Below are 26,295 nucleotides of genomic sequence, written 5' to 3'. Positions count from 1 at the left end.
CTTGCTCAAGAAACTGCATTCATAAATCTGAGTGAACCTTGATGTACATGACTTCTTTGTTAATCAGGTCTTAGTATATTACCAGGACCTGGGTTTGTTTGAACATCATCACTGGGCATCAGAATCATTCCCATGTTGTCAAATACAATTTGTTATTAACACAGTAAGGTTTATTATTTAAAATGTATTCATTGTACATAGAACAACATCTGTTAATTTAAACAATTGTAAAAGCTATGTTTTCAGAGCAAGTAAAGGTTGGTCTGCTCATAACCTTCAATGGAGAAGTAACAATAATTGTTTGAAGTCTTTTTAGTGCAGTGATATTATTGCATTTCAATTATTAATGGGTATAAAATACTGTAAACCATTTAATTTTGACTTCTAGATATATTCAGGATTTTATGAAATTTGTGTACAACATTTCAATAAAGTCCCTGACACTCCATGTTGTAGGAACCCAGAAAAAATTCAGTTCACAGCACCACTGTAAAAAAAAAAAAAAGTTTAAAATGAGTATAGTCAAAGATATACACATGTGGGTTCATAAGACATATGTACCAATCTGAGTTGGTTCTAGAGATTAGTATCACAAGATTTTACTCTCCGTGATTCAATATCAGTCCTATGTATAACGCTGTGTTGATCAGGCGAACTAATTGACAATGGCCCTACAGGTATCGCTATGAAATCACAGTAGTTTTGTATTCTTCTTGCATTTCGACCATGGAAAAATATTTGTTTTTGAAAGTGGCCGAATTATTAGAAGAAAAACAGAAACTATTTTTTTAGTATGAATTCTAGTAACTGAAATGCAGGATTGAAAAAGAACAAGACAATACGCAGGATCAATAAACCTTCAGTGAGCACTCCTGAAATTTCAGATCATTGGTACCATGTTTTTGGATACATTCAATGACCTAATACATAAAATCACATTTGTTATTGCTCAATCACTTGACCCTGTATGGCACAAGATTGCAAGTTTCTATCATAAAATTGGGTTATTTATTTGATGCAATGAAACATGCATTCACAGCAGACGGAAATTCGAGATATTACTGGATTTTTGTATTCAGTTTTCCATTTCAACCACCATCATCACTTAGTAAGCTGTGATCGCGCATTGGGATACTGACTGTGCATAAATGTGCAGTGTAGTGTCATCAGAAGACCGATTGTTTGAGAATATTTTGCACCATTACGCCATTTCAAATATATTAATTCACAGACAACAAAATAAAGATTTTCAATAACATACAAGCTTTCCCACAAATGATGATTGTATGGCAATTACAAGGCTTCGCCAGTTTTACTTTAGAAGAAGTTGAAAACAGGTAACAGGAAGGGGCTACATGACTACATCTTTTTTTTTTTTATTTTAATCAAGTATGATTTTTTTATTATTTTTTTACAAATGTCTATTTCAGGGCAACAGAAACAAAAACAATAAATGTATAGGTAGGCATTTTAACAATTGCACAATTAATATTGGATGAAAACGTCATTACCGATATAAATCATAATCATAATTAAAAATAAGATCACATTTAATTTAGTCAGTTTTCATAATGAAATGCATAATAACATGTACTTATAAATTTTAATAAGGTTCAACAGCCTTTTCATTTAGTGGCAGTTTATACACCATAAAACCTCTGGTTTAGGTGTCACACTCAGAGAAGAGTGAAAGGCCTTTGGTTCATAGGCATCGCGAAATGTTGGAATTGAATCCCCCAAAAAATTCACATACTGTAACACGCATTATTTTTTTTATAATCTTGTTGATAACGAAAAGTAAAGTATGTTCTAAAAGAAGTTTCGAATAAATACAAACACGAATACATTGCTTAGTCGTTAGTACCGGTAGCGAATGATCACGGTAGCACAATCTGGTCATTCTGTGTTTCGCAAGTGAATAACTTACTTGTTTTCGAAGTATTGCAATTGTTGATTATTATTCAGTAATGATTATAAAAACGCACAAAAATTTAATTCGTTGAATTTATATAAATTGGAAGTAATATTCAACTTAGTTTCATCGTAAACAAATGATTTCGGTCGAATGTAAATGTTCGAAGAGATACGATATCCGCCATGTTCTCATTTACACGTGGCTCATTTAAATATGTTAATGACGGTTCAGTGACCTCGTGGTGAACGCAACGCGGTAGTAGATTTACCGAAGTTCTGGCAAGATCTTTATGCTTTGATCTTGACGGGGAAAACGGCATGATTTTTTTTTAATCAAAAAATTAGTTGTTTTCAAAATATAAACTGAGCATTCAAAGAATAATTTAACATTGTTCGCAGAAATAACAACTTCGAAACGAAGCTTACCCATTCGGGCTATTCACATGATATGTGTCAATGACTACTATGGTACAATATAAATTAGACTCTTGTAGGCGCCAGGAGTGAATGAAGTATCTAAAATATTTTTTAAAAAAACTATAAAAAAAATGCCGAAAAAACGCCGGGCGATTTCATGGTCCGTTGTAGACTACTCGACCGACCGTCCATACACGTGTTGTCACTGCACATCGGCCATGATGAATCGCAAGAGATCGACAAAATCTTCATTACAACTAACAGTTTAATGCTCACAACATAAAAATACGAATATAATCATAGGCAACCTACTATTATATAATGAATAAGTTGATCGACACAGGGACACCCCCCCCCCCCCCCGAGTTGTGGATATTTCGGAAATCGCGACACAAGCAAAAGACCGGATAACGATTTTACTTGAAACTATGTCCCCATGAATTAATCGTCCGTGTACAATAATTTGACAGGGAATACAATTTACAAACTAGTTTCGTAGATTGGAGACAATTGTTTGCTTTTTTGGCTTTTCACAAGAATAGAAAGCTGGCAATCATCATAATATTCACGTCCGTATGTACGTCACGGAATGTACACTAATCGCACCCCAAAATACATTCAATTTTGTAGAAACTGGAGAACTTACCTTTGCAAACACGTCTCTTATGCCGCCTTCTTGAAGTTCTTGAAATCAAATAAGGTTACTAGTTCTTCTAGTAACTAGTGAATAAGACCACTGAGCCAAACAGAATACATGTATAAACAGTACTATAATAAATTGCACGCAATGAAGAAATCACGTGCTGTAGCGTTACTCACAGATCTAATCTACTGTAAAATATTTTATTTCAGCTGGAATTATCATTCGCTGAAAAGACTTTTTCTGGCTGTTTTTTGTATTGAATTTATTTTCATTGATTTTTGACAAGTTTGACTGTAAAATATAGGAAAAAGGGAATATTCGCTGGATTTTATTCTAACTGAAACATTCCTTCAGCGAAAATAGCAAAAAAATGTTGCAAGCAAAAATAGAGTATTTTACAGTAATTAATTTATTCTGAGCATGCGCAGACGTTCTGTCAATGTTGCCGGGAGAGGCAATTTTTGATAAAAATCGTGAAAAAGACCCACTTGGGATTTTCAGATCTGGAAAAAAAATTGCGTGCATACTCGGAATACACTTGTTCATCAACCTGCCAAGTTTCACTGATACCTGCTGTAGAATTTCTGAGAAAATGTTGGAGACGGAAAACGGACAAAACCTGAATTATAACTCCCCTTTTCAGGCTGCGCCTGAACGGGGACTAATAAGCAGTATACCGTAGTCATTTGCTCTATGCACAAAGCCCCACAGCAAATAATATTTATCAAAGAAAGCTTAGAAAGAACTCCCGTGTGCTGAGAGTATTGAAGACACAGTAAAAATTAATTCAAAATTACTTGTACTTGAGATATTGATGGAATAGCTGAAAACTAATTATGTAAATCAGATAACTGATATGAACAGATTTAAGTGTAAAACTAATAAGGTCTGCACAATGTACCAAGTTTCATTGAAATGTGATTAGAACATTGCTATGGCAGATATCAAGAAGAATCAGGAGGACATCAAGAAGTCAGTGGGCAATTTGAAAGTTAATATTGAAAACTCCAACAGTAAACAACACAAGAATCCAGCCATTAATGAAGAAAAGTATGCACACGAATATCAAGTGTATACATCATCATTTCAGACCAGAAATATTTACAATTTACTTCCAGTAGAAGAGCCAGAACAACACCATCATTATCAGGTGCACACAGGTCAATCAAAACCACAACCACTATCGCCATCTCCATCACATCATCTTACAGGGACATCGAGTCCTACATCACAGCAAGTGCCATCTACACCACAGCAACATGTACCTAATGCACGAAAGCACCCATCATCTACTACAGCTAAACAAATGCCGCATGCATGGAATAATCCATCACAAGTATCATCGTTTGTACATCGGACACATCCATCACAGCCAGAGATAAGAAAATCACACATGCACCCTACTAATAATGGAAAACATCCGGATTCCAACATATCCAAGAGAACTCCAAAGAAATCATCTACCAGGAAAGTTGCCATTATAGGAGATTCTATTCTACGGGACATTGACTCTGAACGTCTAAACAATACATTTGTACTGTCTCACAGTGGTGCGATGATTCCTAATATCAGAGAAGAAATTAACAATCACAGGCATATCATCAAGGATTCTGAAGATATAATCTTACATGTGGGTACAAATGACATAAAGAACCGAATTGATGAGTTTGCTGTAGCTGAAGAATACACAGAAGCTGTTAAACAAGTAAAGGACATAGCACCTAACATTAATGTATACATATCTGGAATTTGCCCAAGAAATGATACATTCAATTCAGAAGTTAGATCTATGAATCTCAAGTTCCAAAGGATTGCCGAGAAGACAAATGCAGTGTTTATCAACCATGATCGATTTCTCAAACTGGATAATGAATCGATAAATAGGTCACTATATTATGACAAAGTTCACCTTAATTTCAGAGGTACAGCTAATCTACTTCGTAATTTTGCTGAACATCTGCCAATCTTCAAGAAACAAATTGCAGCTAACTTCACAAGACCCCTTGGCTGTTACAACTGTGGAGAAAATGGCCATGTTGAACGAGTGTGTAGACATGGTATGAGGATAAGATGCAACTCCTGTGGGGATGAAGGACACAAGAAGAAGTTCTGCCCAAGAAGAGGAGATTGATGTTTTGGCCAAGAAGATAGCGCCGACTGTTCATTTCATAAACAGACTGTGGAAATGAATGAAGCTAAGTCATGTATATTAACCACTACTAGTGAAACAATGAACACTGTACATATTGTCAGAAAACATTTACCGGTATATGGGTCAGGAAAACAATTGAATGCACATAAGAATACTAAACCTCAAAAAAATATTACCACAAATTTTAAACAACCTATAAGAAACAAAAATACCATTACCAAAATTGGGTATAATAATATTAGGGGTCTCAAATCAAAGAAACATGAAGTGTCCAGTCTATTGCACAATGAGAATTTCTTGATTTTTGGGATTTGTGAATCCTTTTTGAAAAAGGATGATGTATTGCAAATTCCAGACTATAACTTTGTACATAAGACTCGTTCTGCTAAGGGCTTGCTAATCCATAATTCTGTTATTATTCAAGATGAGGAATGTCTTAACTCACATACTGATGAATGGGAAAGGTTATGGGTTAAAGTAAGGTTCAAAGGAACAAGTGAATGTGTATGTATTTGTATAGTGTATTTCCCAGTTGAAGGTAAAAATAAGAACATGGTTGATGAACTATATCATCAATTATTAGTAGATGTTTTGACCCTTGAAAATCAAGGCAATGATAATATTATGTTGATGGGGGATTATAATGGTAGAATAGGAAATATTATTCCAAATGGTGATGTAACTAGGAATTACAATGGTAGTAAATTAATTGACTTCTGTGATGATTCTGGCTTAATTTTAGCTAATACACTACAGTGTGCAGAAGGGAAATTTACCTGGTTTAGGAATAATCAACATTCTATTATTGATTACTTTTTGATTTCTGAAAGCATAAAAGATATTTCACTAAAATTCATAATAGATGATAACTCAACCTATCACTTAGGGAGTGACCACAATGTTATGGTTTTACATCTAGACATGGGTTCAGGAGATTTAATGATCAACAGAAAAAAAGAAAAATGGAAACTGAATTATGCTCGTGATTGGGAACCATATCAACAAGAACTTTTGAATTCTTTCAAGAAGTGGGGGGATAAGGAAATGGGGGAGGACACTAATGAACTGTGGAGGGAATGGAAAACTAGGTTACTTGAAGTTGCACACAAATATGTGGGTAAAAAAGTTGTGGGGAATGGGGGTAAAGGGTGGTGGGACAAGGAAATTAAAGATGCCATTAATGAGAGAAGGGATGCCTGTAGAAAGTACAGACACTGGGCAAAATCATCTGTAGGTGTTAAAAATGTCTCTGATGGAGACCAACTTTGGTCCACCTACATTGACTATAAAAGAAAAGCACACAATTTGATAAATACTAAAATGATGGAATTCAAAGTTAAACGGAGTGTAAATATAGCTAAGAATGGTGGTAGGAATTCAAAACTGTTTTGGCAAGATCTAAAGGGGCCAAAAAATACTACCAATCAAACATGTATATTTATGACATTCTAAGTAATAGTAAACGTATAACAACAAACCAAGAAGTGATAAAAAGTAATCTAAAACATTACTGGAATACTATAGGACAAATGAATAAAGCATTACATGAAGAAGAAAATGAAAAAGATTTCCATAAGGAAATATTAGAGAAATTGAAATTAATTAGGAGAAATGAAATAAACAGCAATAATGATGATAATAATAATAATATCAGACAAATTCACACAATTACAATAAACCAAGATGATGTCAGAAATGCGATAAAATTTTGCAAATCTGGAAAAGCGTGTGGCCCGGATGACATAGTCAATGAATTTATCATGAATGGTGGTGAATCGCTTGTTCAGTCTTTGACAATTCTATTTCAATCATGTTTGAATAATAAGAAAATCCCAGACGAATGGAAACAAGGAGTTGTAAAACCAATCCATAAAAAAGGTGATAAAAAAGATCTAAATAATTATAGAGGCATTACTCTGAACTCAACAGTATCAAAAGTTTATGCTAAAATAATTGAAACTAAATTAAAACAATTTGTGGAAGATAATAACATATTAGGTGAGATTCAGGGTGGATTTAGAAAGGACAGACGCTGTGAAGACAATATCTTTACACTCAAAGGTATTGTGTCTCAGCGAAAATCTCAAAACAATTCTACATATGTTGCTTTCCTAGATTTTTCTAAAGCTTTTGATCGAGTTTGGAGAGATGGACTTCGGGTTTCACTGTGGAATGCAGGAATTAGAGGAACATTGTGGAATATAATTAATGATATGTATGAAAATGTTTTTAACAAAGTTAACTTTAACGACATAGAAACGGATTATTTTGAAACTACAGAAGGGGTCAAACAAGGATGTGTGTTAAGTCCTTTACTATTTTCAATTTACATAAATGAATTTGCAAAAATGCTGCAGGATTCAAAATTAGGGGTAGAAATAGGTAAAAAGATAATTCCTGGACTATTTTGGGCAGATGATGTTGTCCTCATCGCAAATAATGCAGATGAATTACAAAATATGTTAGACATAGCAGCAAAATTTGCAGACAATTGGAAATTAAGTTACAACAGCAACAAATCCCAAGTAATGTATTTTGGCAAAAAATTGCATAGAAAAGGCACACTCTGGAAATTAGGAAATCTGTTACGAGAAGAGACTAACACATATAAATACTTGGGAATAGTTATTTCTAAAACTATAAAGGACCATGCACAATTTACTGAAATTTACAAGAAGGGGATGAAATTAATAGCATATTGTAAAGCCATCATCAATCAACACAATAGTTACAATAGGTTTGAGTATGGTGATGTATTGTGGAAGAGTATAATTTTACCATCTATTAGCTATGGATGTGGTGTATGGTTTTTAGAAAATAACGATGATAGGAAAAAGTTAAAAAGTCTGCAATATCAGTTTGGCAAATTCCTTTTTAAAGTCAACAGAAATGTTGCTTGCTCTGCTGTATTAGGGGATTTAGGATGGGCTGATTTGAGCTACACCCTTGATACTTTTCGAATTAAATATTTGAACAGATTACAAGAAATGAATAACACCAGATGGACCAAAATTGTTTTCACAGAATTGCACAAGTCGTATGTAAACAACCGTAAGCTTACTTGGAATTGGCCAACATATGTGCACAAAGTACTTGAAACTAATGGATTAGACCATGTCTATGGGTTAAACATATCTAACAATATAAACTGGCTCAAAAGCTTTTATAAAATAAGTGAACAAAATGAAGTAAAAACGTTTGCAGATCAAATATCTAATATGAAATCACTGGAACATTACAGTTGGGTTAAAAGAAATAAGGAAAAAGAAAACTATATAAATGATCCCCTTGATCATCATGGCATATCACTGTATTTTAAAGTCAGATCTAACTCACTGGATTTAGAGGGTAATAAAATAACATGGGACAAATATAAAGGGAATGGAATGTGCAAGCTATGTAATGACGACAAAGAAGATATTTATCATTTTCTATTTTTATGCAAAGCAACTTATCATTTAAGACACAAATTTTATGGAGATTTCATGTACAAAGTTCAAAACCTTGAAGTAGACCCAACACTTATTAATAACTTTCTTTCTGGAGGAATTAATTTTAAGTTTAATGTACTTTTTAGCGACATATTGTGGAAAGTCAACAATAATTTGGGGAATATTGTATCCAAGGAAGTTAGAGTATTTATTACTCAATTGTATAAGTATAGAAAAGAAAGTTTGAATTTAATGTGATTTTTCTTCTTTCCTTTTTCAAATATGTATGATTTGGTTGTTTTCTTCTCTTTGTTTGCCGCTCCAAAGGCTAATAAAATATTATTTATTATTTATAACCCAAAAAATATTAATTATTATGCTAATTAGAGAGTTAATATGAACAGATTTTAACCCAAAATTAATCAGGCTGTCTATTGTCCTAGAGCATTTATGTACCAAGTTTTATTCAAATGTGATGATCAATACTTGAGATATCAGTATTAATTAATTATGTTAATTAAGTGATTAAGGTAGCGAGAAGGTTTTGTGACATTTTTAAATAAAACATTCTCTGTCTGTTGTCTCGTTCAGAACAGTAATTTAGGTTATATATATCAAAAGACTAAGTATAGAGGTGCAAGTTCGCACAAACTGGACAGACATTGTTTACATAATTATCACGTGACATCAAAAATGGCGAACCTTGTAAAAATGACTAAGTCCGCGATTGCGAGAGCACACTGCAGAATTTCCTGGTGAAATTTACGTCATGCATTGTCCGTAATCAAGTCCATTGAAATGCGTCTCTGATAATCAAAAGACCTATTATTCCGATTTCTATGCAGGTTTGCTTTTTTGTCCCCAAATTATTTCATACTTGGCACCTTTAACAGACTATTATTCTGTGACAAAGCATTTTCTTTAAAAACCCAGACATATTTCGCACCATCATTATCTTTTGAACGATAACTGCGAGTTTGAATGTCCTAGTTCGAACGCACTTGATTTGGCGGCGGTCCCAATGAGTCGTTCTCGATCAAAACTTCAACTCGAGAAAAACGCGAAAAACAGTTTGGGTTAATAAAACACTGTAGATTTGCTGCATTATTATAAATATACACTAAAAATGGCCAAACATATTAACCACTGATATCATAGAACTCATAAAGAGTGTCAGATAATGAATAATTTCAAGCTCGAGCGTGAAAAATGAAGAAAACTGCTGGCATTTGAGTCCGTACTCCAGGAACGTTCGGGTTTTCCATTGTTATGCAAACGAACAACGAGGGATAATCCTCTGACAAACATTACTGTCCCACTGTACACGCTGACAGTTTACAAACAAGCTAACCCTTCAAGTGTCTCTGATAAGACATCTAATAAAACGGTTTTCATGGTGAAACAAAATGGCCGATGTTTGAAAAAAAATTGCTGTGTCAGAGTGCGACACTGAGTGGCAGATTTTTCTTTGCCTCGTCTGTCAACGCTTTCTTTCTTTTCTTCGCCATTGCGTTAGAAAAAAAATGTATTAGTAAAATAGAATATTGACTTGGAAAATAAAACGATTTAAAAGAAAGTTGTGCAAAGTTACAGAACTCCTTTCGCACAACCTCCCGCGCGCTTCCGCTTTCCAATCACCTTTTTCTCTCGCTTTTGCGACCGCTTGTTGAATTCGACCGGACAATTTCCGCTTTATTTTAGACCACACAAACCCCGAAATATCACCGCCCACCTGCTCGCTCGCGCGCATTTAAAATTCGGACTAACAGAATAATTTCCGAGGTTCACATTGTCTTTAATTGTCTTTCTGGTTTTTATAGATGTTGAACAGCTGACAAAAGTTCAAATACTTTTTGTTTTAACTATATATAATTATATGCATGCAACCTGTTGTTTTTCCCCGATGCTGAAGGACCGTAAAGCTAAATGGCAGTTACATGCATGGGCTGAGTGAAAGAAAATATTTCTAAGCCTAAAATAAAACCTAATATTACACCTCTTTGTGTATTTGTTAATTTTATATTTGTTTGTCATGACAGTATGTTTGTAAATATCTAGAAAAATCTCGTCTTTCGTTGACAATTTCGATTGTTTGTTTGGAATGTCGATCCCCGTTGGTTTCTCCATACTGAATTTAGGAAGAGAGAAGACAAACATTGACCGTAATTCATGGAGATCATGTCCGTAATTTGTGGGCTGAAACCCCAAATAATTAATCAAGTATTATTATTTTAATATATATTTTATTTTACATCGCAAAACTAAACCATGCCCAAAACAGAGCTAGAGTTGTTCGCGGTGAAACAACCGCATTGAAGACGATGCAACTTCAACTAGCCATTTCTTACCTTGAAATAAAAAAAATAAAAATTCGAAGAGCATTGGGGAAAATATTAATAATCATCCTTATCAATCGCTTGCTTTATTTTATTCGAATCCATGAAATTCACGATTTTTTTTACATTTGTTGGCAACTTCCGCGCTAACAAATATTGAAAATGTGGGTGTGGTTATTTTGCAAAGTCCTGTTGATAATACGGACAAATATGGTTCTGTGACCCAGTTCGTGCTCCGATCAGGTGACTCTCACCCATCAATGATGTTGTAACAAAGCATATTTGACGCTAATTGAAGGGTCGTCGTACAATCCAATCACCGGCGTCGATTCACATAGTTTTTTTGTGCTGTGACAGGCTTCAACATTATTCGCTGAAAAACATATATTTTGACAAACTGATGGAATTTGACCTTAGTTCAAAAAGAAAATACTAGGCTAAGATACATTAGAGCTCACGCGAATCAATTTTCTCTGCAAGTTGTGAAATAAAGTAAACCAGAGTAGCGTCGATGATTTTCAGCCCTGAAGGACTTCCGTGTGAATCCTGAGTTTTGAATTGTTCATCGACTGGCCACCAAATATTTATGGCTATAACTAAATTTGACACGTTTTTCTTTTAAGCCCAATAAATTATTCATACATGTCAAGCTCTGTTCGATTTTTTTAGGGCATGTGGCCGTTTTTAGTCGAACATATTTTTTGTGGGAACACTTTTGCGGTACGTATACGGGCCCATTCAATGATCGTGACTTAATTTTAAAAATTGAATGTCAAATTTTACCAGACGTGGACCGATGTGAATTCGGTATCGTTATTTTTGGAATTAATCACTAACATTTCCCCGTTTCTCTGCTCTGTCAAAAGGAGTTACCTAGGCTTTTTTCACGTAACTGTCTCATTAAAATAAAATAAAAATATTACATCTAGAACAAGCACCCAAAACACGTAACAAGAGGTCCCAGTTCAGTTGCTTTCACGATACAAGTGTAATACAACTACTAGTATTAGATTTGAAGTGTCGTTCAGAATGTAATAATAGTTAATACTAGTTGTATGTTCACACTTTACGGTACTATCAAAACCACCATTTCGACCACCCATGTGCCAGTTTTCAGTGTTTGGGCGAGCGGTCAATGTTTTCAATGAGCGAGTGAGCGAAAAAAAAAAAACGCGATTAAAATGCGGTCGGTTTCCGGTCGGACAAGACCGCGTGGTCGGAAATTAAGTGATAAGCGGTCGATGTAAAAGCGGAAGTTTGGGCGAAATGAGTACTGTATGACCATGTTTCTCCGACGAAGTCTCGGCTGACAATAATGCTGACAATGGACGTTAGATAAACACGCATTGTTTGCAACTGGAAGCTTATCACCCGTTATATCAGAATCATCAACAACAGAGTATACAGATAAGATGTTATCATTTAAACCCTTTCAAAGATAGACATTATGCAAATATCCACGAAAGGGCAGTTGTAGTCTTTTCTGCTAGTGTTTTAAAACACTAATTTGAGCAACGTTATTTCGCAATTTCGATCTTTTGTAAACCTGGGGTGATGTATCAAGGTCTACCTTAAGAAGCATACATATTTACCAAAAACTAATATGGTGTATAGTCCTAGGTTCATGAAATGTGATGGGTACTCTTTAAAAGTTTCATTGAAAACCAATGAGTGGTTTGTAGACATCAGTGCAACAGCCATAGAACAGCAAAAAATTAACTAATTATGCAAATTAGGTAATTAATAGGCACAATTATTTATTCCAAAATTAATCAGGTCTCTGCATAGTCCTAGAAAATGTCGCAAGTCTCATTGAAATGTGATGATTAGTACTTGAGATATCAGATGAAAAGCTGAAAATTAACTAATTATGCTAATAAGGTGATTAATATGCACAAATATTTACCCAAAAACTAATTAGGTCTCTGCACAGTTCTCAAGTAACTATGTACCAAGTTTCATTGATATGTGATCATTACCACTTGAAATATCAAAAGCTGAAAATTAATTAATTATGCAAATTAGGTAATTAATATGTACTGATATTACCCTAAACACTACCAGGTCTGTGCAGTGTCATATGACATCTATGTACCAAGTTTTATTGAAATGTTATGATTAGTACTTGAGATATCAGTGGAAAAGCCGAAAATTGATTAATCATTATGTAAATTAGGTAATTAATAATATTAACAGATTTTTACCCAAAACTAATCAAATCTGCGCATTAGTTCAGAGCATCCATGTGCCAAGTTTCATTGAAATCCAATGAGTGGTTCTTCAAATATCAGTGGAACAGTCATGGAACAGCTTGAAATCAGTTAATTATCATTCAAATTAGATAATTAATATTCATAGATTTTTACCCAAAACTAATCAAATCTGCGCACTAGTTCAGAGCATCTATGTGCCAAGTTTCATCAAAATCCAATGAGTGGTTCTTCAGATATCAGTGGAACAGTCTTGGAAGAGCTAAAAATCAGCTAATTATCATGCAAATTAGGTAAATAATATTCATAGATTTTTACCAAAACCTAATCAACTCTGCGCATTATCCCAGAGCATCTATGTACCAAGTTTCACCAAAATTTGATTAGTGGTTCTTGAGATAACGGTGGAACAAAAAAAGTGACATACATACATACATACAGACATACAGACAGGGTGACTGCAAAGACTCCCTTTTGTGCTTCGCACACGGGAGTCAAAAATCAATAATATGCATAATGATAATGATCTTCTGCTTCATATCGTACGTATTCACAAATAAAATCATTGGTATGTCTCGTGAGATCATCCATCACAATCTTCAATTCAGGTAAACCTGAATTCAAGTGTGTTTATTTTTGTCACATCCTGAATAAATACCAGCAACAACAATCATAGAAATTTGTGAATTACAAACGTTATGTGGTATATTTGGTTGAGATGCATTTAGCAATAAATATTTCAAATAGATTTACTAGTATGCGATTACCTTGTCGAAAGGTTCTCTGACTGTGGTAAGTATTTCCATAGCTCGCTGTGATCCAGATGCAATGTAGTAATCAAATAACCCATTTAAATAGCATGGTTCACGAGCTACCAAAAAGAACATTTTTAAGTTTGTAAATAAATATTTTATAAAAGTAAATTGATAACTCATGAGTACCACTGAGAAATCAAACAACATCGGCTCATGTTATGCTGGTAATAATTATTAGCAAACTATATTTTATTCTAACTAAAATATCAGACACTGTCCGGGTTTTTATTAAGCTTATTACCTGTACTTAAGTTCTCATGTATCATTGTTTTCACGTCCTCCACCAAATGCAGATCATTAGACTCTAGCAAACTGAGGAGTTCGCTAGCTTCACCTGTGTTTGATGACGACATCTCCCTCTACACGGATCAGCTTGAAATTTAACAGAAGGAAAGTTTCCGGCAATGAGACTGTCAACCTGTGGGCTGGAAACAACAAGTCTGCTACTGTCCTTAGATTGACCTCTCATGTACATGCTGGAGTAACCATGCCTGTTGAATTCTAAAAGGGAAAAAATACAATTTGAAGGTGGACAACCTATAGTGAGGAATATTGAATACCAAATTTTGAAAAAACGTACGATTATCGATGAGCATCAATGAACGTCAACGGAATACAATGCACAGGAAGACTCATGGGAAAGACAATTACAGACAACCGAGCGGTAATTTATGCAAACCTGAATCAAAAACAAGTGTCAAACTAAGGTCAGTAGGCCACTGACTTGCGTCACGAGACAGGGTCAAATTAAAGGCACAACCTCTCTGACCTGTGACCACAGTAAGTGGTTGAGTTTAACTTCGATGCCTCCAACGATAAAAGCGAAATGACGCAAACACAAAATCAATGACGCAGAATTCGTGAATTCATAATTCAATCCACGCTAAATTTGGTTTGGTAATCGGTTTCTTCGACAAAATCGTTTTACAATTTTACGATATTTTGTCTTCTAAAAATATTAAAACTAAAACTCAGTCACACGGTGGTACTGGTGGGTTTCGGGGAAACTGGCAATCGAAATTTGTGATTATTACTAGTATTTAGAAATAGAAATCATCACAATGATCGGCGATCATAACAACCCACATTTCGAAGTGTTCCATGATGAGCAAACATCAGTTGAAGTCTAATACTTTCTGACATTTCTACTTGATCTTTAAAAGTCGTAGTGATCAAAGTGACTTAAACTGATATTTTTACCTGTTTATCCGAATTGATCACGCTGTGGACGCGGCCATGTTGGAATAAAGGACGCCATCACAGGGTTATTTTTTCTGGCGGCAATGGATAAATCTCGCGAGAAGATAGAACTAAAAGTAATACAGTATGCAAATGAAAAATATAAAAGGCGATGATTGGTGCTTGAGTGATCACATGACTACATATAAGGGTTACTATGGCACTGACCTCGCAGCGTCATAGTAACAACACAAAACGCACTCGCAAACGGATATTCATGAAAATCTCGCTCAGTTGTTTTGATCCGTTTGCAGCAAGACCGCGCCACAATTAGTGACCATTAGTGGCAACCTTATCTTATCAATTTGAAGGAGTATGGCTACCGAGACCTTGAATCCACTTGGTATTCAGCGGGAAACCATGTACGAAAACCCACTGCTAATGAAGGTAAATATGTCACTTCCTGCCAATGATTAAATTGCCTATGTAAACCGGTTATGATTTAGTGTACTGCCTTTCAAGTGCATTAGTCTTCAACCACTAGTTTCCAACGCAGTTATTAGGCTGTTTTTTTTTTTTTGTAAAACTAAATAAACGCGATCAAAGCCGAGTTTTTGGCACGATTAAAAAATAACTTGTGGACAACGAATATAGTGCATTGACACTAACAATAACCGTGATTTGCCCATTGTATTATTGGATGTTTTGTTATGAGATAGCGGTCACCTGTTGTTTTAAACAATTATTATATCAATAACGGCTTAATTTAACATGTTACTTCTATAAATTCGCACAAATACCGATGTTGTATCGTCAATGACTGATATAGAACAATACAACGAACATGTCGAGACTCTGGAGTGGAATGTCGAATAATGGAACACACTTTGTTCATGACTAAACACTCTTTTCACAAACAACCACGCGTCTATTGATATAGCACTTAGCCTTGCCAAATTAAAAAATCTCGAGCATTTATATAATGTTTGGAATAATTAATATTTTACTTTTAAATCAATCATAAACACATCTTCCATTGTTTTCGAGAACTTCGGGTATCTGATCTAAAATAGCCTTTAGATTAATTAGACAGACGTTGGGGTCGAGATCCACACTAATTGTGTTAGGGTATGAAATGGAGATATACATTTCTTTAAATAACACTTGATTTCAACTTATGTACCCTTGTCAATTATTTGTACTGCATAGGTTAAATACACCAACGTATTAGTAGGGAAGATTATACTGTTGCCGCTTTGATTTCACGGGAGACAAATTTATGTAAAAAGACTGAGACAGACAGTTTAAAAATTCTGTAGCATCTTACTGGAATTCTTTAATATAACTTGTGTCTTTTGTGAAATGTTGTTAATCCTTTATGTAGTCTTACAGCCCAGTCATAATAAGTCCTAGCCTGGATACCAGATTATTGTTACCCTGGTTACCCTCTCTACTGTAGTCTAGAAATGCTGCAAATATCTTACTCTTTAACCATGTAAATTTATTGCAACATCATGAAAAATTAGATGGTCATGCTGTTATTCATTGCTATGGAAACTACTAATTTAACTGTTATCTGAATTAACATATTCAGATTAGCAACATGCTATAATTATCAGGCAATCAATGTCATGGTTATGGTGGAAGTGAAATATAAGCATAAATTCCAGACTATTTTGGACAGTGAAATAAATGTCTGGTTACTGGTTACTGGGTGATAAATCAATTAAAACTGATGTTGTGGGTATTTTAACTGGTGTGATGTTTCACGAGTCTACAAATCGTATCTTCAGTTATGGTTGGAACTTTCATTTAATTCATCCATTGCAGAATGAACTTGGCCAGCCTAAGAAGAGAGGTATAACATTACCTGGCAGTCACTTCACGTATGGCAGACCCAACATAACTAAAGATGGTGGTGCTGCAGAAGCTGTATCAGGCTGGACGGGAATAACTTCATATCCAATATTACGTAAGGAACAGAAACGAGACCGGGATTTCGTTGCTTTAAACAAAGCAGCTGTGACTGCTGGATTAGTCTCAGCTCCAGAACAATATCAGTACCGGGCTACACATGATGTGAGACGCAGGGTAACAGAGGAAGAACAGAGTAAAGTACGAACCAGAAGGATTCCAGCATCAATGACGTATGGTGTCTCAACTAGGTAACTTAAAATTATAGTCGATACTCAGTATTGTAGGCTGGTGGGTGGTTATAAGATGGTGTTCAGTGTCCAGTTTTGTAGGTTATTTGCGTTTCCAGCATTGTAGGACAGTGGGCGATTTTGGTTTGTATTGTAAAATGGTTGGTGATTTGGGTTTCAGTTTTGTTGGACAGTGAGCAATTTGGGTTCTGATATTTTTGGATGATGGGGATTTCCATCTTCTACATATACTGTGTTTAATTTGGTGTTAACAGTTTAACAGTTTTAATTTGGTGTGAAACAAATTTTTTAAAATTTTTTGCATAAGGGAAAATCGTAAAACCTTCTAAGTTCTAGCAGTTAAGACTTTGCTGCTTGCATGGGGTCCTAAGAGTTGTATGAAATAGCGGATAAGTGCATGGTGATGTTTACATGTTTACATTTGCTCAAAATACAAACTGCAAAACGTCATTTTTGAATGTTTTGTCATTTTACCAATAGTATCTATGCTACTTTTGGCTGTCTGATAATTTTTTTTTCAATGCTGTTACGCATTTTGCCTTAAAATTGTCTAAGATATAAAAAGAATCATTAAATTGAAATTAATTTGGAACCTAGTAGATATCAGTATTAAATACATCAACTCATTGTAACCAGCAGATGAAAGTAAATACTGATACACTCAGAACCAAACCTATTTGTAGGAGGTCAGTAATTTGCATTCAATTTATACTTATATTTCATTCTTTTAGGCCGTCAACACCAGTTTTTGATTTACTTGAACACAAATACCAGGATCGTTGGTTGCAAGAGAGGCGTAGAAATGAGCTTGCCAAGCGAGAAAAAATGCAACAAAAGGTAATAATGTGTACTGAATATTCTGTTTATACTTACTATGTATTCTATCATGCCAGAAATAATTTACCAGATAAAAATTTGCTGAACATTTTTCTTTATTAAGCTCTAAATTCTTATTGTTCTTATTTTCTAACCAAATGCATATACTTTCTCATTGGCTGAAAATCTTGATCCAAAAATGTTTAAAAATATGAAAAAGCATGCGTGTATATTTCATGAAAGGTAAAATTATGGATTGACTTTGGTGTCCCAAGGGTTTAAGTTCAGGATGAAGGTTTATATTAACAACCAGGCTTTCGCTAAGCATTTTTAATATCTCTAGTAAAACTCGATGCTCAAAAATCAATGCAGTGCTCTATGCATTTGTGTGTTCACCATAGAGAAACCAAGAGAAACATGATGCTTTGGAGAATAATAAATCCCATGTTGTTTCATTTAATAAATTAGTCAAATACTATGTGACTTGATTCATTGTATTGCCGTTATTTTTCTAAACCTCCCATCGTCACCTTCTATTGTTGTTTGTTAAGCGGCTGTGTACAGTGCTGTAAAACCAACATATTAGCCGTTCTCGACTGTAATCTAATACTTGAGTCATGTGTTTTATCTTTGTTGTCAGAGTACTGGTATATAGTTGATCTCATTGTCTATGGTTATATGCATCAAACTACACTAAACCTTTGAACAACATTTGTCACTATGCACAATTTGTCCTGAAATCACTGAAAACTGTACAAAATTGTTGCACCAACTGCCTGGAAAATTTAGCCAAATAATTGAGATATATATGTAATTTGTAGTTGTAGAAGTGTAATTATTACCGTAATAAAGCCATTTCATCAGTTTGTGGGTGATTCAAGAAATATTTGCGTTGACATAGACCTCTAGGGTCTATGATTTAGGTAAAAGAAATTTAACGATACACAACTGACTTAACATAAAATGTGAATACAGAACTGACAGGACAATAAATAAAACTAGGGTGAGTAGCATAATAAGATGATTTGTTTGGTGCCAATATTCATGCAAGCAACTCAACAAAAGCATCAATAATTTATGTACTTAACACAAGTGGTAGCATTACTAAATATATCTTGTCCCCCTCCCAACAAATTATTCAATTTTTTTTTCATCAGATGAGTAGTCTAAAATTGATATGTCATTGTCAATTCATTAACAGCATTACCTACCAACTTCTTTTTATTTATGTACAAGTTATTATTTAAATTTCATTAAAAATAATGCCTGCACAAGTATTGTTTACTGTATTAGCTCTATAGATCATTTTCCGTTCACTGCGAGAATCACGCGTTATGCGTGAAATCGAACATAAAAACAGGACATACAAAGGTCATAGCGTCGTAGTGGCATCAAACATCGTGTGGGATTCGACAAACGCGAAAGTATTTTGGGGGACATTTCCATGCTTAATAATGTGCTGTACACATTTGATGATGGGCAATTTCTATTAAGTGAGGATATTCGAAAGCAATATTTCTCTGTCAAAGATCGGCCGGTCGATGTGAGCTATGAAATAAAGAAATTTGAGTTCAAAATCAAATCGTTTGATTTTGCAGCAGACGTTCAACGCGCGTCTTTCATGCATCTCGCGAGATCTCGCAGTTGTACGGAAAATCACCCATTAGTATTGCACACACTTATGTAAATAACAGATGTGTCTATGTTCAAAATAGTCATATTTTTATGATACAGCAAGCATGCAAAATATGCACTTCTATTGAAGATGTGCATCCAATAGCAAATACGGTGTGTATATATATATATCCCAAATATATATATATATATACATACAGATTTGTAAAACATTTAACTTACATGCTATCATAGAAGAGCCATTGTTAAAAACGATTCCCAAATATTGTCAACTACATCATATTATTTTAATTTTAAGGGTAAGCATGCTGGACAAACACATGACAATTTACCTATATATTTTACAAATTGTTAAAGTGTTGTTTTTTTAAAATACCATGACCTTCTCATTTTCCCCATTTCAATATTGATCCTGGTGGCTGTTAAAAGTGACTTGTTTTCAGTATGTGACTCAATTGCAATGTATCAGATTACATTGCTATCATGTTTTGCTTCACTAACATTCAATACTCTATTCTCGTCTAATTTTACAGACTCTCACAAACAAAGGTATCTATGAAACCAGAGCGTCACTGTTACGAAAATATGCACCACCGATCGACTCTGCTCCACTATGGCAATTACCTAGATTCCGCTCAGCGTCCTCAGCTCATCTGGAAACATTCCGTTCTGCACAGGCGAAAAGCACCTGTTTTAATCACCATGCCACAGATTCAACTTCCCGGCGAGGAGTTTTTGGTCATGGAATTTATGAGCCAGCAAGATCATAAGGAAATCGCAAAGGAAACGCAATGAACTTTTACAGAAAATTCAATTTCCCGTCCACTAAAGTTTACAGTATTTTTGCGTATGCCGTGTTTTGAGAAATATTCAGTATTGGTTGTACATATCAATTTATGCAAATTAAAAATTAATTTATGTAGGCTGGATGTTTGTATTATCGATGTGTGTTTTTTTCTGTACCATATTGTAGCAGTAACACATGGCTACAGCATGTACACTGGAAAAACAAAATCAAGTGTTTATTTTAATTTTGAGATTAACATGTTAGTAGAGATTTCCAATTATGTCGTTAAAAGCAATTTATTTGTGTTTGGAGACTGGCGTATAAAGTAGAAGGTAGTGTGCGTGTGAATAGTAATTTTTAAAATAAAAAAGTGTCTCATATGAAGACTGTTGAGAAGATGAAAGTGTGTGCTTTATAAATGACAATGACTCCAACAGAATTTACTTTCATTCTGTCTTGCCACTCACAGTACGGTATATGCTTTATTAATGAGGCAGGTTGAGTGTTTGTTTCTGTTGGTTGTAGGAGTTGTGTGTGAAGGGTAAGATTATCACTCAAGTACAGTAGCTGCAATCGAGACAGAGACACTGTTATTTGATACATTGGCAACTCAGTCACTTTGATGTAAAATATGCATGTAGATTTATGTTTGCCTTTTTAAAAAGAAATGCTTTTATTATAGTGTGTCATTATGTTTGTCTCTTTCCTCGTATAAAGTCTGGTATAACAGTAACATTGTGAATTAATTATTATTAGAAGACGGTGAATTAACATGTGCAGTGCTGATACAAGGTGCCTGTATTTAAACTTTTATTACATTGTTTTGCATTAATATGAAATGAATTTCAAAATTTATGCAAAGTTAACAGAAATGTAATTATAAGGCTATATGATTAATGAATACTGTGGAGTCAAAATTGACTGACTCATCTCCATCATCACATTTCCTTGGCTTTGCCATGTTCAATTATTACATATTACGTACAACTTGTACATTTTTAGCTCCGCTGTCGACTTTGTCGAGCGGAGCTTATCATATGAGTGATTGTCCGTAGTCGTCCGTGTCAATGTTTTATATTTTTGACTTCTTCTTGAAAACTACAAGCCTGAATGCTTTGATACTTGGTGTATATGTGCCTTGGGTAGACCTCTCTCAGATTTGTTCATTTCATGATGATATCTTCAATTCTCTAATTTTGGTGAATATTTTTGTCATTTTTGGTAAAAAGTGATATTTTCGACTTCTTGTTAAAAACCGCAAGTCCTATTGCTTTGATATTACATATATAGGTACTACATATGGATCTCTCTCAGATTTGTTCATTTTGTAATGATATCTTTAATTCTCTAATTTTGGTGAATATTTTTGTCATTTTTGGTAAAAAGTGATATTTTCGACTTCTTGTTAAAAACCGTAATTCCAATTGCTTTGATATTACATACATAGGTACTACATGTGGATCTCTCTCAGATTTGTTCATTTTGTAATGATATCTACACTTTTCTAATTTTGGTGAATATTTTTGTCATTTTTGGTAAAAAGTGATATTTTCAACTTCTTGTTAAAAACTGCAAGTCCAATTGCTTTGATATTACATATATAGGTACTACATGTGGACCTCTCTCAGATTTGTTCATTTTGTAATGATATCTTTAATTCTCTAATTTTGGTGAATATTTTTGTCATTTTTGGTAAAAAGTGATATTTTCGACTTCTTGTTAAAAACCGTAATTCCAATTGTGTAATTCCAGTAAATTACGTACATAAATTTTGAATCTTTTTGGAAAATGTGATTATTATATTGTACGCTACAATCACTATGCCACTTTAGAAAACTTTAATGTTTTTAAATTTAATTCTTGGTGACCACCATTGAATGATTATGCAATTGTGCATAATTATTGTATAATCCTGTAAAATTTTTAATTTAGCAACTTCTATCCCATAAGCCTAATTATGAGTTCTGGCAGACATGAGAAAATGAGGGCATTGAACTTATGAAAAGGAGGCCCTTGTGAGACTTATTGATGAGTCGATGAAAAATGTTACAATAACATGCTTCGCAGTAGTGGTAGTTCTCTCTATAATGCTTAAAAGGCTTTAAAAATATAATATTAAAGTGGGAGGGTAAGGGTAAAGCTTCATGTCCTCTAGCCCATGGGTGTTTTCCATTTAGTAATGCATAAATTATTTTTAAGAGAGGAACATGTACAATAATTGTGGGTTTGGGAGATAGGTCTGAACATTTCGCTTATATATAAAGGCGCCAAGCCATTGGTTGCCATATACATTACGATACCCAGAAAATATGAAATTATGTAATCGATAGGCAAGATACTATGTTTTTTGAACAGCTCAAATGACGATTGGCTAAAGTTGTCAGAAGAAAATCACCCGAACTGCCCTTTTCTGAAGCTTATAAACCCGACATAAATTTGATTGACTTGTATTGCCCCATACTATACAGCAATAGTCCAATAACGACTGAATAAATGAAAAATACAATGTTTTAACGACGGAAATAGGTAAGAAACTGCGAACTCTCATAAGAACACAAATTCTTTGGCTAAGCTTTTTACAAAGCATATCAACATGATGATCCCATGATAGAGTTTTATCTAAAACCAACCGAGCGACTTTTCGAAACTGACTGTTTTAATTATTTCACCATTGAAATTAAAGGGCGGTGGTCGTCGCGCAGCGCGTGTTCATCATCATCTTTGTGACTACATTGATACTTGGTCCAGACGATAACAGTGTTTGATCGTCCGTAAACTGTTTTCAAGAAATAATGGTAGGTCATTAATAGAAGAAATAATAATGGTCTTAAAATCGAACCCTGTGGCACGCCACCGAATATTGACAGCATCCGACTGTTTACCCATCAAGTACTGGCACAACTTGCTTAAACCATATAAGGGAGATTGGAGAAATGCCATAAATTGAGAGCTTATTCGATAAAACATGTTTATCTACCATATCAAATGCCTTGAAAAAGCAAACCACACAATAATCCATCATCCTTTTTTGCTAAGTAATGCATCACATAGCTTAATCATAGCTGTATGGCAAGAATGGGATTTCCGAAAACCTGACTGCAATTTAGAAATTAATTCATGACTATTCAAATAATGGTATAAGTGATCATACACATGTTTTTCAAAGATTTTTGAGATTACTGGGAGCAACGAAATTGGACGAAAATTACACAAGTCCTGGGATCCATCCTTGTGTAATGGAATAACTTTGGCATGCTTAAACATGTCTGGAAAAATATCCGCACCACTGCATAACGTGCTGTCCTGTAAGATATTTGTATACTATTTTGTACAACTTCTACACTACATGTTACACGGTGTAGACAAACATATGTACCATACTGCAGACGTGGATATATTCTAAGCTACACAGCGTTTCGCGTGCAGCTATAGCTGTGGAATCATAGCCCTATGTTGCCGACCGCATTATTTACGTGACTGACTCTGGCCGCACAACAAAATTAAAAAAAAGACGTCCAAATGAAATTGTTAGGGCGAAATTCGATTGTAGGTCGCACCAAAGAGCTACGGAACCGCAGCTAGTGCAGCTACACAACAACACTCAGAAAAGCAATTCATTTTACATCATTGTAAATAAATAATCAAGCATTTTGTTGAACACAATCTGAATACAATTACAGCAAGTCTCAGAAGTATTGGGGCAGCCAATTTGCAAATTCGCTAGCGAATTGGCGAACTGCTTTGGTTTTGACTAAACGGTTGGCTTTCGAATCTCGCTGGCGCCGTTCTGTGGTCACGCCCACTCTGGGTGAATCTATATTACAGTAGGGGTCGGCCGATTTTCTCCCTGATTTATAGGAAACTGTTTCTCAACTTGTCTCTTTATTTAGTTTCAATCAGTGTTCAAGATGGCTACCCCATATAGTAAATATCGGTGGAGTAATCGCATTTATCATATTATCACTTGTACGCCAGCTGACTCTGGCCATTCCCAGGCCTCGCAAAGCAAACCATTCAGGGGAATCCAGACATGTTCCAGGCTACGTAAAAGCATACTATGTTCCCTAATGTGATATAGACTCGCCCAGAGTGGACGCGACCACGAGTCGGCGCCAGCGAGATTCGAAAGCCAACTGTTTCGTCAAAACCCAAGCAGTTAGCCAATTCGCTAGCAAGTTTGCAAATTGGCTGCCCCAATACTTCTGAGACTTGCTGTAGAACCTAGATATTATTTAAAACATTCTACTTGGATACCATCAATACCGCTAGGTTTACCTGGTTTCAGATTATTTATTGTGGAGTTTATTACCAAACGATTCAGCGTGGTATTAAAAACTGAGAACATACAAACTATTCAAAGTAAGCTATAATATGGAAAATTAGTTGCAAAACATTTCAAATTTCAGCCTCAGGAAAATGCTTTCAAAATTCCGTCTGAGTGACCACAACTTAGAAATAGAATTAGGTAGAAGAACAAAGCCCAAAATAGAATTAGAAAATAGACACTGTAATAAATGTAACACTAAAGCATTAGGAGATGAAAAACATTTCCTGCTATTTTGTACTGGCTATATAGAACAAAGAAAAAAACTGTTCGATGAGTGTGCAATAAATATTTACACAATGGATGTGAATTCCATATTTAAAAAGATTATGGAGAATAATATAGCTTTAGCAAAATACTTAAAGAGCACAATTTTTAAAACCACAGAAAGTAATAAATTTATTTTTTTCTTTTATTTTACTAACATTTATTTTTATCTCTTATGTATTGTATGTATTTATGTTCCTTACCATACAAAAACCCTCTGAAGGTTTTTAGTAGTGTAATAAAGTTATTAATTAAGAATTTGTTTTCAGGGTTGGGTGATACCAAGGTGGGAAATGGTTGCACATATGGGGGTAATCCCTGGAATTGCAATAGAGAGGGTTCATGCCAAAATACAATATATAGTGTTTTCATGTTTCGTCTGATATCTATGTGGTATTCTGCTGCTGTAACTAATGCAAGATTTGTTCCGAAATTCAGTGTATTGTGTGCACTCAAGGGTTATTCGTTTTTTGCTGGAAAGGCCCCTATTTTTTAATGGCAGATTCGAACTAGGTTCACTCCCACTGGGAAATATGCATTGTCGCTTGAATGAGAGCTAAGTAAACACATTTTCCAGACCGGCGAAAGAGTATGTAACAGCCAATTGTAACAGCCTATCACGTGATTTTACTCAGAATGTCAACATGGAAAGAGGCTATTCCATTTTACGCAGGAATAGTTGGGAGTAGAATATGTGAAGGATTGTATAAACAGAGATGTGTATACTGAAAAAGTAATATCTATCCTTCTTTTGCATCGCTGAGCATTTCTTTTTTAGTATAATTGTTTAAAAATGCTAAATTTGAATGATTTGCGATGGGTTTTTTTATTAAAACGCCCCTATTGGTTGAATCCCGGGTTTGAAGTTGAATGTAACAGCACACCACATGGTTCGTTTGAATACAATGGTGAAGGATTGGTACGATGGGGCACCGTCCGATCTCGATAGAATGTTTCGAATCAGTCATACGTAGTTTAAATTAAGTTAAAAGTTTCTCCACAGAATTGTGCATTGGCAAACATGACGTCACAACTGCGGTACTCCACTGACGGAATGACTTTTCTCGACAGCGGTCATTGATGAGCTGAACGCTACAACTTCGCTTGTGATGTTGCTTGTTAGCCGTGGATTGAGTGAATCTTGATTTCCGGTAAAAATGTCGCTCATTTGGCGTTGGTAATCTTTATTTGGAACTGGGTAACG

The 26,295-nt window shown here is 34.7% G+C and overlaps 2 protein-coding genes and 1 long non-coding RNA gene across 3 annotated transcripts in view; 1 reads left to right on the top strand and 2 right to left on the bottom strand.

The window, feature by feature from the left end:
- Positions 1-15,175, bottom strand: part of LOC100378717 (hamartin-like) — a 56,071-nt gene extending 40,896 nt beyond the window's left edge. The window contains exons 1-3 of the mRNA XM_085492299.1: positions 15,119-15,175; positions 14,160-14,419; positions 13,871-13,974 (exon numbers count right to left, since the gene is read on the bottom strand). Of these exons, the coding sequence (XP_085348425.1) occupies positions 13,871-13,974; positions 14,160-14,271 (216 nt within the window). The 5' untranslated portion in view covers positions 14,272-14,419; positions 15,119-15,175. The remainder of the gene's footprint in view (positions 1-13,870; positions 13,975-14,159; positions 14,420-15,118) is intronic.
- Positions 371-3,073, bottom strand: LOC144357496 (uncharacterized). Its single transcript, XR_013421659.1, has 2 exons — positions 2,978-3,073; positions 371-487 (listed from the first exon to the last, which is right to left on the bottom strand). It is a non-coding gene; the product is annotated as an uncharacterized LOC144357496 (long non-coding RNA).
- A 150-nt stretch (positions 15,176-15,325) lies between the features above and the next one.
- LOC100378317 (cilia- and flagella-associated protein 77-like) lies at positions 15,326-20,903 on the top strand. The gene is made up of 4 exons (XM_002734992.3): positions 15,326-15,544; positions 16,928-17,262; positions 17,994-18,099; positions 20,247-20,903. Exons 1-4 carry the CDS (start codon positions 15,473-15,475, stop codon positions 20,481-20,483), a joined length of 750 nt encoding a protein of 249 aa, XP_002735038.1. The 5' UTR covers positions 15,326-15,472; the 3' UTR covers positions 20,484-20,903.
- Positions 20,904-26,295: the final 5,392 nt, after the last annotated feature.

This window comes from Saccoglossus kowalevskii, chromosome 17, assembly GCF_978046115.1.
Source record: "Saccoglossus kowalevskii chromosome 17, keSacKowa6.1, whole genome shotgun sequence".
Lineage (NCBI taxonomy): Eukaryota > Metazoa > Hemichordata > Enteropneusta > Harrimaniidae > Saccoglossus > Saccoglossus kowalevskii.
The sequence above is the reverse complement of the archived record's forward strand: the minus strand, read 5'-3'. Positions and strand labels throughout refer to the sequence as shown.